The sequence below is a fragment of the Saprolegnia parasitica genome, assembly GCF_000151545.1.
Source record: "Saprolegnia parasitica CBS 223.65 unplaced genomic scaffold supercont2.14, whole genome shotgun sequence".
NCBI classification, from domain to species: domain Eukaryota; phylum Oomycota; class Saprolegniomycetes; order Saprolegniales; family Saprolegniaceae; genus Saprolegnia; species Saprolegnia parasitica.
The window spans coordinates 254,289-266,535 of NW_012156408.1; the positions used below are offsets into that span (position 1 = coordinate 254,289).

The 12,247-nt window shown below is 60.6% G+C and overlaps 5 protein-coding genes across 5 annotated transcripts; 3 read left to right on the forward strand and 2 right to left on the reverse strand.

The window, feature by feature from the left end:
• Positions 1-1,882: 1,882 nt before the first annotated feature.
• On the reverse strand, positions 1,883-2,335 carry SPRG_19817 (hypothetical protein; the record flags this gene model as incomplete). Its single annotated transcript, XM_012343679.1, has 1 exon — positions 1,883-2,335. The coding sequence occupies one exon, from the start codon at positions 2,333-2,335 to the stop codon at positions 1,883-1,885; it is 453 nt and encodes a 150-aa protein (XP_012199069.1).
• A 322-nt stretch (positions 2,336-2,657) lies between these two features.
• On the forward strand, positions 2,658-4,179 carry SPRG_22151 (hypothetical protein; the record flags this gene model as incomplete). Its single annotated transcript, XM_012343712.1, has 7 exons — positions 2,658-3,028; positions 3,079-3,281; positions 3,353-3,429; positions 3,478-3,685; positions 3,752-3,863; positions 3,911-4,025; positions 4,081-4,179. The coding sequence occupies 7 exons, from the start codon at positions 2,658-2,660 to the stop codon at positions 4,177-4,179; spliced, it is 1,185 nt and encodes a 394-aa protein (XP_012199102.1).
• Positions 4,180-5,195: 1,016 nt separating this feature from the next.
• On the reverse strand, positions 5,196-5,807 carry SPRG_19820 (hypothetical protein; the record flags this gene model as incomplete). Its single annotated transcript, XM_012343680.1, has 1 exon — positions 5,196-5,807. One exon carries the CDS (start codon positions 5,805-5,807, stop codon positions 5,196-5,198), a length of 612 nt encoding a protein of 203 aa, XP_012199070.1.
• Positions 5,808-6,791: 984 nt separating this feature from the next.
• Positions 6,792-7,349, forward strand: SPRG_19821 (hypothetical protein; the record flags this gene model as incomplete). Its single annotated transcript, XM_012343681.1, has 1 exon — positions 6,792-7,349. One exon carries the CDS (start codon positions 6,792-6,794, stop codon positions 7,347-7,349), a length of 558 nt encoding a protein of 185 aa, XP_012199071.1.
• A 647-nt stretch (positions 7,350-7,996) lies between these two features.
• On the forward strand, positions 7,997-9,549 carry SPRG_05006 (translation factor pelota). The gene is made up of 6 exons (XM_012343519.1): positions 7,997-8,300; positions 8,351-8,482; positions 8,532-8,684; positions 8,729-8,935; positions 8,990-9,100; positions 9,150-9,549. The coding sequence occupies exons 1-6, from the start codon at positions 8,013-8,015 to the stop codon at positions 9,477-9,479; spliced, it is 1,221 nt and encodes a 406-aa protein (XP_012198909.1). The 5' UTR covers positions 7,997-8,012; the 3' UTR covers positions 9,480-9,549.
• Positions 9,550-12,247: the final 2,698 nt, after the last annotated feature.

Below are 12,247 nucleotides of genomic sequence, written 5' to 3' on the forward strand. Positions count from 1 at the left end.
GGCGCCCAAGCTCAGCTCGACCGCGTCCGACATCATCCTCGAGGACGAGCGCTACTACGCGCGCCGCATCCACTTTGCCGTGCCCGAGCCCACGATCGCACGCGTCGACGCCGACGACGGCGCGCTCCTGCCGGGCGGACCCATCGCGCTCTCCACGCGCCCTTTCTTTGGTCTTGTGCTCCAGACGATCGGGCTCAGCATCGTTCTCGGCGTGCTCGCGCGGCTCGGCCCGACCTTCTACACGCGGCATCTCGGCCTCGAACCCGCGACGTACACCACGTGTGTGCACCTCGGGTACTCGTGCCGCATCTTCTTTGGCGTCGTCTCCGACTGCTTTCCGCTATGGCAGACACGGCGCAAGGCGTACATGCTGCTCGGCTGGACCGTCGGTGGCGCGGCGTGCTTGACGATGGCGACCGTCCCGTTGCCCGCGCCGTCTTCGTCGCCACCGTCCCTCTTTTTAGGCATGACACTCCTCGCGGGCCTCGCCTGCGTCCTTGTCACCGTCGCCATCGACGCCGTCATGGTCCACTACGCCCAGCGCGAGCCTGTCGAGGAGCGCGGGCGCACGCAGGCAATGCTCTTCTGCAGCCGCGTCGCCGGTGACATCGTGCCCTCGGTCTTTTGCGGCCTCGGACTCCAAGACAAGGCGATCGGTGGCGACTACTCGTTCGGTGTCTCGCCCAATATGACGTACGCGCTCTTGACGTGGATCTCGGGCATCTGTCTCGTCGCTGCCGCCTGCCTCGTCGTCGAGCCCGCGTACCCGGCGGCGGTCACGCTGCCCGGTTACGTGCGCAGTGCGTGGCGGCTGCCGCAGCGCCACGTCATGACACACATATGTGTCTTTCGGCTCGCGATCGACGCGTCGTTTTACTTTGGTGCGGCCTCTGGGCCGCCAGCATCGGCGACGACCCTGCCGTCACTGGCCGTCACGACGGTCCTAACGTCATGCGGTGTCCTTGCCGCAGCCGGCGCGCTGTGGTTTTGGGCGACCTACTGTCTTTGCTGCAACTGGCGCGCCGCGATCGCTCTCAACACGCTACTGATCGTGGCCCTCGATGTCAGCACGACGCTGCTCGTCGTCTACGACGTCGCTGGCGCCAGCTACGTGCGCCTTGTCGGCGACGCCCTCGCGCAGGTGCCGCTTGCGCTGCGCTCGATTGCAATCGCCGCCAGCGCCGTCGAGCTCGCCGACTTTGGCAACGAGGCCCTTGTCATTAGCGTCGTGAGCACGTGGGCCGACATGGGCGTCGACGCCGCGACGCTCGTCTCACGCCTCGTCGTCCATGAGACATCGGCGCGCCGCGTCGACGTTCTGCGGAGCGCGTACTTACCGGCGGTGGCAGTCCGCGTCGCCGGTCTGGCGATCCTCGGGCTCTTGCCGAGCCAGAAGCACGACGTGCAAGTCCTCAAGCAGCACGGCCGGTCCAGTCGCACCGCCGGTGTGCTTCACGTGCTGCTGCTTGTGCTTTTGGGCACCCTGTTTTTTGTGCTACACGCGATGCCGCTGCTCGGCACCTCGTCGCTGCGACCAGCAGTGTGAGCACACGTCTATTTATCCCGTCGTCGTTCTCCGAAGCGTGCAATAAGTGTTGTTCAAGTGCATGTGATGTTTGCTATCGACAGAGCAGGAAGCAACGAGGGTCTCTGTCCTGCCGCCACGTCCTTGTTGACGAGGAGGAGCTGGTAGCGAGAACTGTGTCGACGACAGATCCCTCATCGCCTGTCGTCGCTAGAAAGCTTTGAAAACACGAGCAAGAAGGCTGACATGCATATAACAACTGCACAGCTTGTGATGACACGTGTGCTAGCTACGTCGCATGAGAGATCGTCGATCGATGGGCAGCGTGTTGCTGCAGCGTGGTAGACGCGTCGCACCTTAGCCAAAGACCATGTACACTTGGACGCTAATGGCGAGACCGAGAAAGATAAGGCTCAGCACGTGGTGCCAACGTACGGGCAGCACGGGACCGCCCACCTCGGGCGATGGTGCGACGCCGCGGACGTTGGTGTCAATGTCGGTGCCATGCGTCGCCTTCCACTGGCGCGCCTTGGCCACGTAGTTGGCCGCCCACTCGGCATCAAAGCCATCGCCTTCGTCGCCGAGTTTCGCGTGCCGGGCGAGGCGCTGCTCCATCTCGGCCACGGTCGACCCGCCGATCTCGTCGACGTTCTCGGCCACGTCGCGCTCCACATGGCGGCCCACGTCGTCTTCGTCGTCGTCGTCGTCCACGCCGTCGTCGTCGTCGCCGACGAAGTCTGAATCGTCGTCAATGTCGCCTTCGTTGCCGTCGTCGTCGGCCGCTGCCTCTGCTCGCCCTTCGTCCGCCATATCGATCCGAGGATTGCACAGTTACATCATCAACGGTGGGTCGCATTTAAATTCGGCACTTAATTATATTCGGCACATATCGCTACACAAGGCCATTCGACCGTCGTGCGCACCAGACGACGACACACAACAGCAGCGCAAAGTACTGGTGCCAATCGACACCCTTGTGCTCGTCTTGGATCGTTCATGCTACCACACGGCCGACACCCGAGCCTTATTCGTGGCACATGCCCACTATAACACCGCATCCGGACATCTATCCGGATATCCGGTTGCAATGAGTTTGTTGGTGTGCCACAAGCAGACGGAAAGGCCCGGCGCGATGACCACCGAGCAGCAGCAGCGCGTCCTCCTGCGTATCAAGCGCAAGCGCACGGACGACCCCGTCGAGCGCCTCGTCGTACACTCCCACCACCAAGTGCTTCTGAAGAAGTCCAAGCTCGAAGATGCTCTCGAGAGCCTGTCGCTCAAGCCGGATCCTTCGGCGACAACGACAACGACCGAGCCCGAGACAGCACCCGTGTCGGTCATTCTCTTCACCCGCATCGACACGATGGCGAGTACGACAGACGACAAGATGCGCCAGCGACTGGCCAAGACGATGCAAAAGCATCATCTTGACCGGTCCAAGAAGACGACAGCGACCACGCTCGAGTCCCGCTCCAATCTCGCGCAGCAGCGCAAGGACAAGCGGTACGTCGCGACGCTCTACCGTCCTATCGCACTAACGGATGGCCGTGTAGTCTCGAGCGCGTTGCGAAGGGCCGTGGTCTCAACCTCGTCGACGTGGCCTTGCCGACAACGACCACAAAGACGACGTCGGCCAGCACACCGCTTGCAGTGAACGGCGCCGAGCTCAAGGCCAAGGCGCTCAAGCGCGTGATGAACCCGCTGGAGCGTCAAGTTGACGAAGCGATCTGGACGGCGTTCAAGCGCAACGACTTTAGTGCGTTCTTTAGCCTCCAGCAGCAGAGCGCGACCAAGTCCATTGACCCGCTTTTGTTCAGCGACCGGCAGACGGCGGCTCGATCCTCATGGCCGCCGCCATGCACAACCGCACCGACGTCATCGAAGCCCTCCTCGTGATCCACTCGGTGCGGCATTTCGTTGGGTCGCATCTCGTCGCTCATGCGACGTTGTAGAAGCACGTGGCGCTGCAGGACTACAACGGCAAGACCGCCGCCGACTTTGCCGAGGACCATGGCCACGCAGCGGCGGCGACGGCGCTGCGCGCGTGCGAAGCCGTCGAGGACGACAAGCAGTACGTGTACGACGTGTACAGCATCGACCTCTCGGCGACCAAGCAGCTGAGTGCGCCGGCCGAGCTCGAGAACGTTCCCGTGGTTGAAGGTACCACCTTTTCTTGCATGGGATCGACTTGAAGTAGCTGCGTGCTGAGGATATGCCTATGTCTAGTCAGCACCTCGGTCGAGAAGTGGCTCATGTACGAGGCGCAAGGCGACATGGATTCAGCGGAGCGCGAGCTGCATTTTGATGCGAGCGACAGCGACAAGGACGACCAGCACGAGTACATATCCCTCCCTCTCTTCTCGTGTCGGGCGAACGGTTAGTTAGGGACGACGTCGACTCAAACGACGAAGGCTACGTCTTTAACGACTACCCGGACGAAGAGTCATCGGACGAAGACGTCAACGACGCGGCCTCCGATGCCTCGGACGAGTGGCAGGCGGTACGCGCTTCGAGCCTCACTCTCCACCCGAATATATATATGCATTCCGATGTAGGCGTGGCAGCGCAACGACCGCCACCTGAAAGACTCGGACGACCCGTGGTCGGCGGCGCACGCGCACCGCGACGACTACGAAGCCGACGGCGACTACTAATAATACCGGTATACTACTAATGATGACAACAGACAATGATTCCAGTCCAATTTTAGTTGGTATCTCCACTATTTATACTTTTTTTATAAATACACAATACGACCAGTGCAAAGTGGCGGCGTTGGCAGGATACTACCATCTATTCTTACGAAGTTGCTGCAAAACGGCGATGCACAGCTCCATAGTTCAACTCGATGGCGTCCGACGACCGGGTGCTCTGCGCGGCGCTGCGCTGCGCCCGCTTTGCCAAGGTCCACGGCCACTGCCTTCGCCACGCCGCCGACCAGCCGACGCACGTCGGCACCGAGGGTCGCCAGCACCCGTCGCTACATCCCACGCTCCGAAGAGAGAAGAACCGCGACCGCATGTGCTCGGCCGCCACGCGACGCATTCTGCGGGACCGCCTCCGACGTCGTACGGCGACCTCGACACCGTCGCACTAGCACCCATCAATCGAGAACCACCTTCAACCTGCATGGATGAACGGTGCGTAGTAGCTGCGGACGCTGCACCCGTTGCAAACAACGCTCGTTCCGACATGATGCACAGACGGTTCGATTTGGCAGGGTGATCGCTACAGCGACTCGTCGGCCAGCTGGCGAGTGTCGTCGCGGGCGATTGCAAAAGAAAAAGAGGCCGTCGGTCGGTCCGCGCACCTGTGACTCACGCAACGCAGCGCGGATTCAAGTGGCACTCCTGGTCCTTCTGCACGCATCACGACGGCTGCTGCGTTTCGTTGCATTGGCAGGTCTAGGCGCAGCGTCGCACCGGGTGCCTACAGAACCAGGTCGATTCCGGCGTGCACGAAGAGGAGGATGGGCATCTCGTTGCCGGGCACGGGTGGCGGAGACGCACGACCGCATCAAATAAAGTATCTTTTGCCAGCTGGCAAGTGCAATCTGGCGCTTTGCCAAGTTGCAGTTTGCGCGATCTGAGTCACCCGTGCACCTTATACCGATTATTACACTCCTTTGCTCGCTACATGGTATATATAAGATTAAATACGCGACGACGAACTACGGCGACGTCGTCCGTCGCGCCGCCGCCTTGCGTTTCACATGCCCCTGGACGTCGTCGAAGCGAAAGTGCACCGAGCAGAGGCCGCGGACGCGTGCAAACTTGGTGCAGCCCTCGAGCTTGCAGCGCGTGCCGCCGCCGTGGAGCCGGCAGAGCCCGCCGGTTTGGGACGGTGTCGTGCAGTGCTCCATGAGGCACTTGCGCCCGCCGCCATGGCGCGTGCAGCAGCCGCCGTTGCGCGCATACGAGGTGCACGAAGCGACCCGGCACCTCGCGTTGCGGTTGGGCGCGGTGTCGTCGAGCTGGCGCGGCGTGTCCTTGGCGCGCGTGGGATGCATGGACGGCTCGGCCCACGAGAAGGCGTCGCGCTGCGCATACGGCGTCATGATGGCGCTTGTTGCGCTATTGGTCGTCTCGCGCACGGGCTGGAGCAGGCGAAGGGTTGTGCGCTCGCGGCTGTGGAGAAGGCAGACGTCGGCTTCTTTAGCGTAGCGGCGGCAGGCGGGTACGCAGCAGAGGCGGAGCTCGAGCGACGCGCACCGGCGCAGCGTCCGGACGGGCGCCGACGCGCCTTCCGAGCGCGACCGCTCCCGCGGCATGAAGCGAAGCATCGTGGTTGTCGATCGAGGAAGAAGAAAAGGGAGAATACAGAGAGTCGACGTGGCCGGCGTTCTTCAAGAACGCGGCCGTTTGTTTAGTTTTTGAATCATTTGGTTCGAATTTCTTTTTCTCGGTCCCACTCTGCCATTCGTTTACATGAATTGCTTTCGGCGGTCGTGACGCCGTGGCCGACCGCGTCGGATGGCGATTCGTCGACTCATCTAAGCGAATACGACTGACTGCATGTCGAGACACAGAAGCTACTACGTAACCAGGTTCGTTGGCCGGGATGTCGTTGTCGTTGCCAGTCGAACGGAAGAGAACAACAGCAGCGTGCACGACCTCCTCACACATCGGACCGATCAAGAGTTGGACGAGACGACGACATGGGGGTGCGACTGGCGACCCTGCTTCATACATGATGATGTCTTTGCGGTCAGCGTCGTGGACGAGTTGTGCTAGGCCGCTGAACTTGCTTCGGTGGTTTCGTCACAGGACTGTGTCTGGCCACCCGCCGACGTCACCGCCTTCGATTTCTCCGTGCTTTCGACCGTCGAAATGGCGTGCGAGATGATCGAGCCAGGACACACGACGAGGTCCAGTATTCCGACAACACCACAATCATAGCTTCATGGTTCAGTCGCGCACCCACGCGGATACAAATCTCGTCCGGTCGTCGGCGCTTTCCAGTCGCCACACATGAATGTCAATGGCGCCTTGTGGGACGATGTGGCGATCGTTGGATCATACTACCGCCCACGACACCCCACACGGGCATGCCGTATATAGATGCGAGAGCACCTAAACAGCCCCATGCGTTTCGTGCACGTTGCCACGTAACTCGATTTCGATTGGCTCGCACTCGAAGTTCGAAGAGCAAACCGTTTCACGCCGCACGAGATTTGCCTTTCCAATCGGTTTCCGCCAAAAAGTATATATATCTTAGAGGGACTTACGCAAGCCACTTGCGATTTTGCGGCCATTTAGCGACGACAATGACAAGCCCGCTCAAGTACCGCGTGTGCGTCGTCGAGGGCTGCGACCGGTACGCCAAGCTCCATGGCACGTGCCTCGCCCACGTCCGGTCCAAGTCGACGCATGCAACGGCAATGTCGGAGCCGCGCATTGTGCTGCCGTCGTTCGCGTCCCTCATGACAGCGCCGATCATCCGGCGGACGGTCCTGGCCTCACCGCTTTACGCAGCACCCAAGAAGCGACCGGTGTGCGTGCGCCTCAAGAACCGCAATCGACAGTGCGCGGGCGAAGGCTGCCTCGCGTACGCACGGCGCGGCGGCTACTGCACCAAGCACGGCGGCGGCCGCAAGTGTACGATCCAAGGCTGCTCGACGACGGCGCAGGCGTACGGGATCTGCCGCCTCCACGGCGGCGGCGCCCGCTGCAAGGCGCACGGGTGCCACCAATTCGCGCGGTCCCACGGCGTGTGTGGTCAGCACGGCGCGCTCGCGCTCGATGAGAGTGCGACAGACGCGATGCTGGCGACCACGGACGAAGACGACGACGACGACGACATGGGCGTGCGATTGAAGGCGTAAACGATGCATTTATGTAGACCGCGGTTGGAGCGGCTAAAGTTATAAGGCGATAGGATGTCATTCGGAAGAATATGTCGAACGGCGTTCGAAAAGCAGCAGAAAATAGCGAACGACCGAGTTTCGAAACGGGCGTCGGCGCGAGATCTGAGCGCGTTCGCATACTTATATCACATGCGAAGCGTGCATTGGCCGAGTCGCCGAATCTGCATACTTACTACGGGGATAGATCGCTTCTGCAGAGGGAGCGCGATGGGCGTGGGAGGATCGAAGGTGAAGTTCGCGGCGCACTGTGGTGGTGTCGCCGCTGACGTGGCGTCCCCACGCACGCGCGAAATAATACCACGGCCGCTTGCGTGAATGACGACGGCGACAGGCCCATCGCCATCTGCTCTTCAATGGCATTGTACAAGCACCCACGGTGTGAACGGTGGAGATGGTCTGCATGAGCAGTCTGCATTCGTGGGCGGTGAGCGGCGAGTTTTTGAAGTGTTATATAATGCTCGTGCTCGATTCGAATTCGAATCGAGCACGAGCGTTTTTCTATCACAGCATTTTGGCCAATGGCATGGTCGCTACTATTTTTACAGCCGAAATATATAGCTTGGGATTTGTATGCCGTGTTTGCGTATTTAATGCATGCCGAAGCTGCGGTGCCAATCTGCCATGAAGCTCTTGAAGCGCAGCATCAGCGAGAAGGACGGCAATGGCAGCGTGATCCTCCGCGCCGAAGACCCGGAAGACATGTGGCATGTGTTCAACCTCATGCATCGCGGCGACACGGTCAAGACCACCACGGTGCGCAAGGTCGTCAAGGAAGGCGCGACGGGCTCGACCACGAGCCAGCGCATGCGCATGACGCTTTGCTTGCAGATGGAGCACATTGACTTTGACCCGATCAAGTGTCTCTTGCGCATCCGCGGCAAGAACGTCGAGGAGAACCCCCACGTTCGCGTAGGCCATGCGCTTCGCCGGCGCCACGCGGCTAAGCACGATGCATATAGATGGGCGCCTACCACACAATCGACTTGGAGCTCAACAAGGACTTTACGCTCGCCAAGCAGTGTTGGGACGTCATGACGCTCGAGCGCATCGATATGGCGTGCAACGTGGCCAAGCAAGCCGAGGCCGCTGCCGTAATTTATCCTGCTTATCGCCTCGGAACGCTCATACCATCGTGGTTAGGTGGTCATGCAAGCTGGCCTCGCGCACCTCTGTCTCATCAAAGGGCACATGACGGTGATTCGTGCCAAGCTCGAGACATCGATTCCGCGCAAGCGCACAGGCAACACGTCGCATGCGAAGGGCATGGAGCGCTTCTACGACAGCATCGTCCAGGTCCGTGCCTCCTCGTCCACCTGCCAACCAACATGCTATGGTAGGCGATCAAGCGCCACGTCGACTTTAGCTTGGTCAAATGCGTTCTCTTGGCGAGTCCGGGCTTTGTGAAGGACGACTTTTTCAAGTTTATGATGGAGTACGCGGTGCGATCCGACGACAAGCTGCTGCTTGAGAACAAATCCAAGTTTATTCTCTGCCACGCGTCGTCGGGGCACAAGCACGCACTCGACGAAGTGCTCACCGACCCGGTACCTCCTCTCTCTACCCGTCGTCTCGGTGTTGACGCGACTTGATCGCATTAGAAAGTTCAGGTGCAGCTCGAAGACACCAAGGCGGCCGGCGACGTCAAGTGCCTCGAAACGTTCTTTGAGATGCTCCACACCGACCAAGACAAGGCATACTACGGCTACAACGTACGCCTCTTCTTGTGCGAAGCACGATTGACTGAACGTCATATCATAGCACGTTGTCAAGGCCAACCAGCAAATGGCCATTGACACGCTCCTCATCACGGACGCACTCTTCCGCAGCCAGGACCTTGCGGTTCGCCGCAAGTACATTGATCTGGTCGAGAACGTGCGTGCGAACGGCGGCCACGCCCGCGTCTTTAGCAGCCTCCACGTCTCGGGCGACAAGCTCGGGCAGCTCAGCGGCGTTGCGGCGCTGCTTCGCTTCCCGCTCCCCGACCTCGATGAAGACGACAAGGACGGCGATTCGGACGACGAGAACGACCTCGCCAAGCAAGCCAGCGCCGTCATCGAGCTTGACGACACGGACATCGAGTACATGTAGAGAAGATAGTGCGCCGCAGATAGCGTTGCATCATATGAACAAACCATGCACACGTGCACTTGAGCCCCACCGCGCACTCGCAGCAGCCAGACCAGCGCTTGTCATATGATGGCGTTCGGGATGTACTGTAGATCTGGGGCATACCGCCACTTCAATTTTAGGGCTTTTGCCGAGTTCTAGCCTAATTGGGCAACCACCGCGGGTTGCAGTCCGAATTGTAGCATTCCGCATTTTGCTACAAGATCACCATCACGACGACCCAACGTGGCCGATGGGCCGAGTACAAGGCCGCGACCGACGCCGTCGTCTCGTGGCTCCAGCGCGCCTCCAAGAAGTCGACGACGAAGACGATGGCCCCGTGGACGCTGCGTCAGATCTGGGCAGCGGCCGTCCACGTCGCCAACAACGCGCTGCCCGTGCCACGCCAGGTCTTGGTCGACCTCTCGACGAGCATCCGCCTCCGATGGCTCGCGACGCAGTGTCTTCCGCCCGATGTTGGCCACACGCGCTTTCTGGATCTGCTGCGCGCCGTGCGGGCCAAGCTGGCACCACTCGTCACGACTGCAACACGGCGTCCAACTGCAACACCTTGCCCAGCTGCAACACCTCGCCCGACTGCAACCCCAAGTAGCGGCAGCGTCTCGAATGCGTTTGCGACGCTGTCTCTTGACGCCGACGACGATGACGACGATGATGACGACGACGAAGAGGCCATGCCGCCGATCGACCGCCGGTCGAAGAGACCCCGGAAGAGGCGGCGCGAGCCGCCTCACTTGCCCAGATGGAAGCCGACCAGTTTCGTGTCGAGTGCTTTGTCATGGACATGGACGGTCTCATGGGCGACGTCAAGGCTGTCTGGGCGGCCTTCAAGCAAGGAACGACGACGCTCGTGGCGGCAACGGCCGTCACCAACCACTGCGTGCGCACGGTCGAAGTGCTCGCAAACGAGCTCGCGATCGAGTACCCGTACCTCACGACGCTGGACGACATTGGCGTCGTCATTTGCAACGGCGGCCTTCTCCAAAACGCGCTCAGGAGCTCGAGCAGCTACTCGCTGGAATCCATTGTTCACGACGCGGCCTGTATGAAGACAAGTCGCTGCTGGAACTTCACGGCGCCGTGGTGACGATGGCACACTGGGACGGACCGGGGACGGTCCCACTTGTTTTGCGTGTCGACTTGCACGAGGCGCCGAGCCACGACCCGCGCTGTCGAGTTCTCTCGCGCCTTTTTGATCCGCTGTGCCTCTACCAGCACCAACCAGAGGCGTCCGACGCGTTCATACCTTACCTTGCGCACCTGGAGGCCTTTGCCGAGACCCAGGTGCCGAGCATTCCGTTTCTCTTTGCGACCGAGTGCCTGCTGGCCTCGGTGGTGGCCGTCGAGGGGCCACCATCAGACAAGAGGACCTGTGCGACCGTCGCATCCTATACGCTGGCGTCGCTCAAGCAGATCTATCGTGGCATGCTGCGCAGCCAAGAGCGTCCGCATCCGCTGCTCGTCCCCGAGTCAACACGGCGCGTGATGAAGGCCTGGACGTTCTGGCTGCGGCACACGCTAGCAAAAATCGTCAAGAAGGATGCACACGCGTGGCTGAGCCCATGGATGGCTGGTCAGCTTCTCCTCGCCGCCATCATGTGCGTCCAGGTCGATGCTGGCAGCCGCATTCTCGATGACATTTGGCAAGCCACGAGTATGCTCCATCTCTACAACGCATTGCGGGTCGTCGGCCTCATGGATGCGGTGCCCGAGCTGGATGCGCTGCGGGGCGTGGTCGAGCGCGGTCAGCTGGTCGGGTTTCCGTCGATGCCTGGTCGTTTTCTTGTTTCGATGCTGCTTGCGTTGGGCTGCCAGCCCCAGTACGCGCGCCCTGTGCTTGCTGGTGTACTCTACGGCGACTTTCAAAGCCATTTGCAGCTCCACGCGGCCAAGACACACCGCGCCCCCGTGCTCGAGACAACGGCTCGTCCTCGCAAGGTGCCCGCGCCGACGCCGCAGCAGCTCAGCCGCGCGTACCGGCTCACGACGTATGCAGAAAAGCCGACGAACTTGGCCGATTTGCAGTTGTCCATGGATATGGAGTGGCATTCGTCATTTCTGCGACTCGACCGCTGGGTTATCAGCACTGTCTTTTGCGAGCTCTGGGGCGCCCTCATCGAGAAATTCGCGGTAGAGCTTGCGCCAAACGCGGAGCCAGATGCGCTCGCAAGTGCCTTTGCGATGCTACAGTGTTGCGACGAGTCGCCCGAGGCACCCAGCTTGGCCCTCGCCGCCAACGTCATCCTCGAGCACGTGCCACTGTTCCGCGACACCAGCTTGGCCATGGGCCCTTAAGAGGCAATAGATCGCACGACGACCGCAGCCACGTTGTAACGATGAATGCAGCATCTTGAGATGGACTTGAATTCTACGAGCAAAGCATTTGGAGCGCCAAGAACAGAAGATATACTGGACTAGTAGGATCGATGGTGAACACGGCCTGAAGATTTGGCACCAAGTTGGCATTTGTGTACACCATGACTTGATGGCCGGCCACGCCAATGGCGAGCTCCACCGACGCCACCGACGTAGCTCGCAACGTGTCCAGACGACCACCTTTTGTCTCGTCGGCGGATTCTTGCTTCCCAACTAGCAAGCAGGAGGGCTAGGGTTCAAGCCCGGTCCGTGTTGTTCCGACCTTCTCGCTCCTATAGACATCAAGTTGATACTGGAGAGACACAGTATGCACTTGCACGATGCCATCATGTTAAATATCAACTACCCTCCGC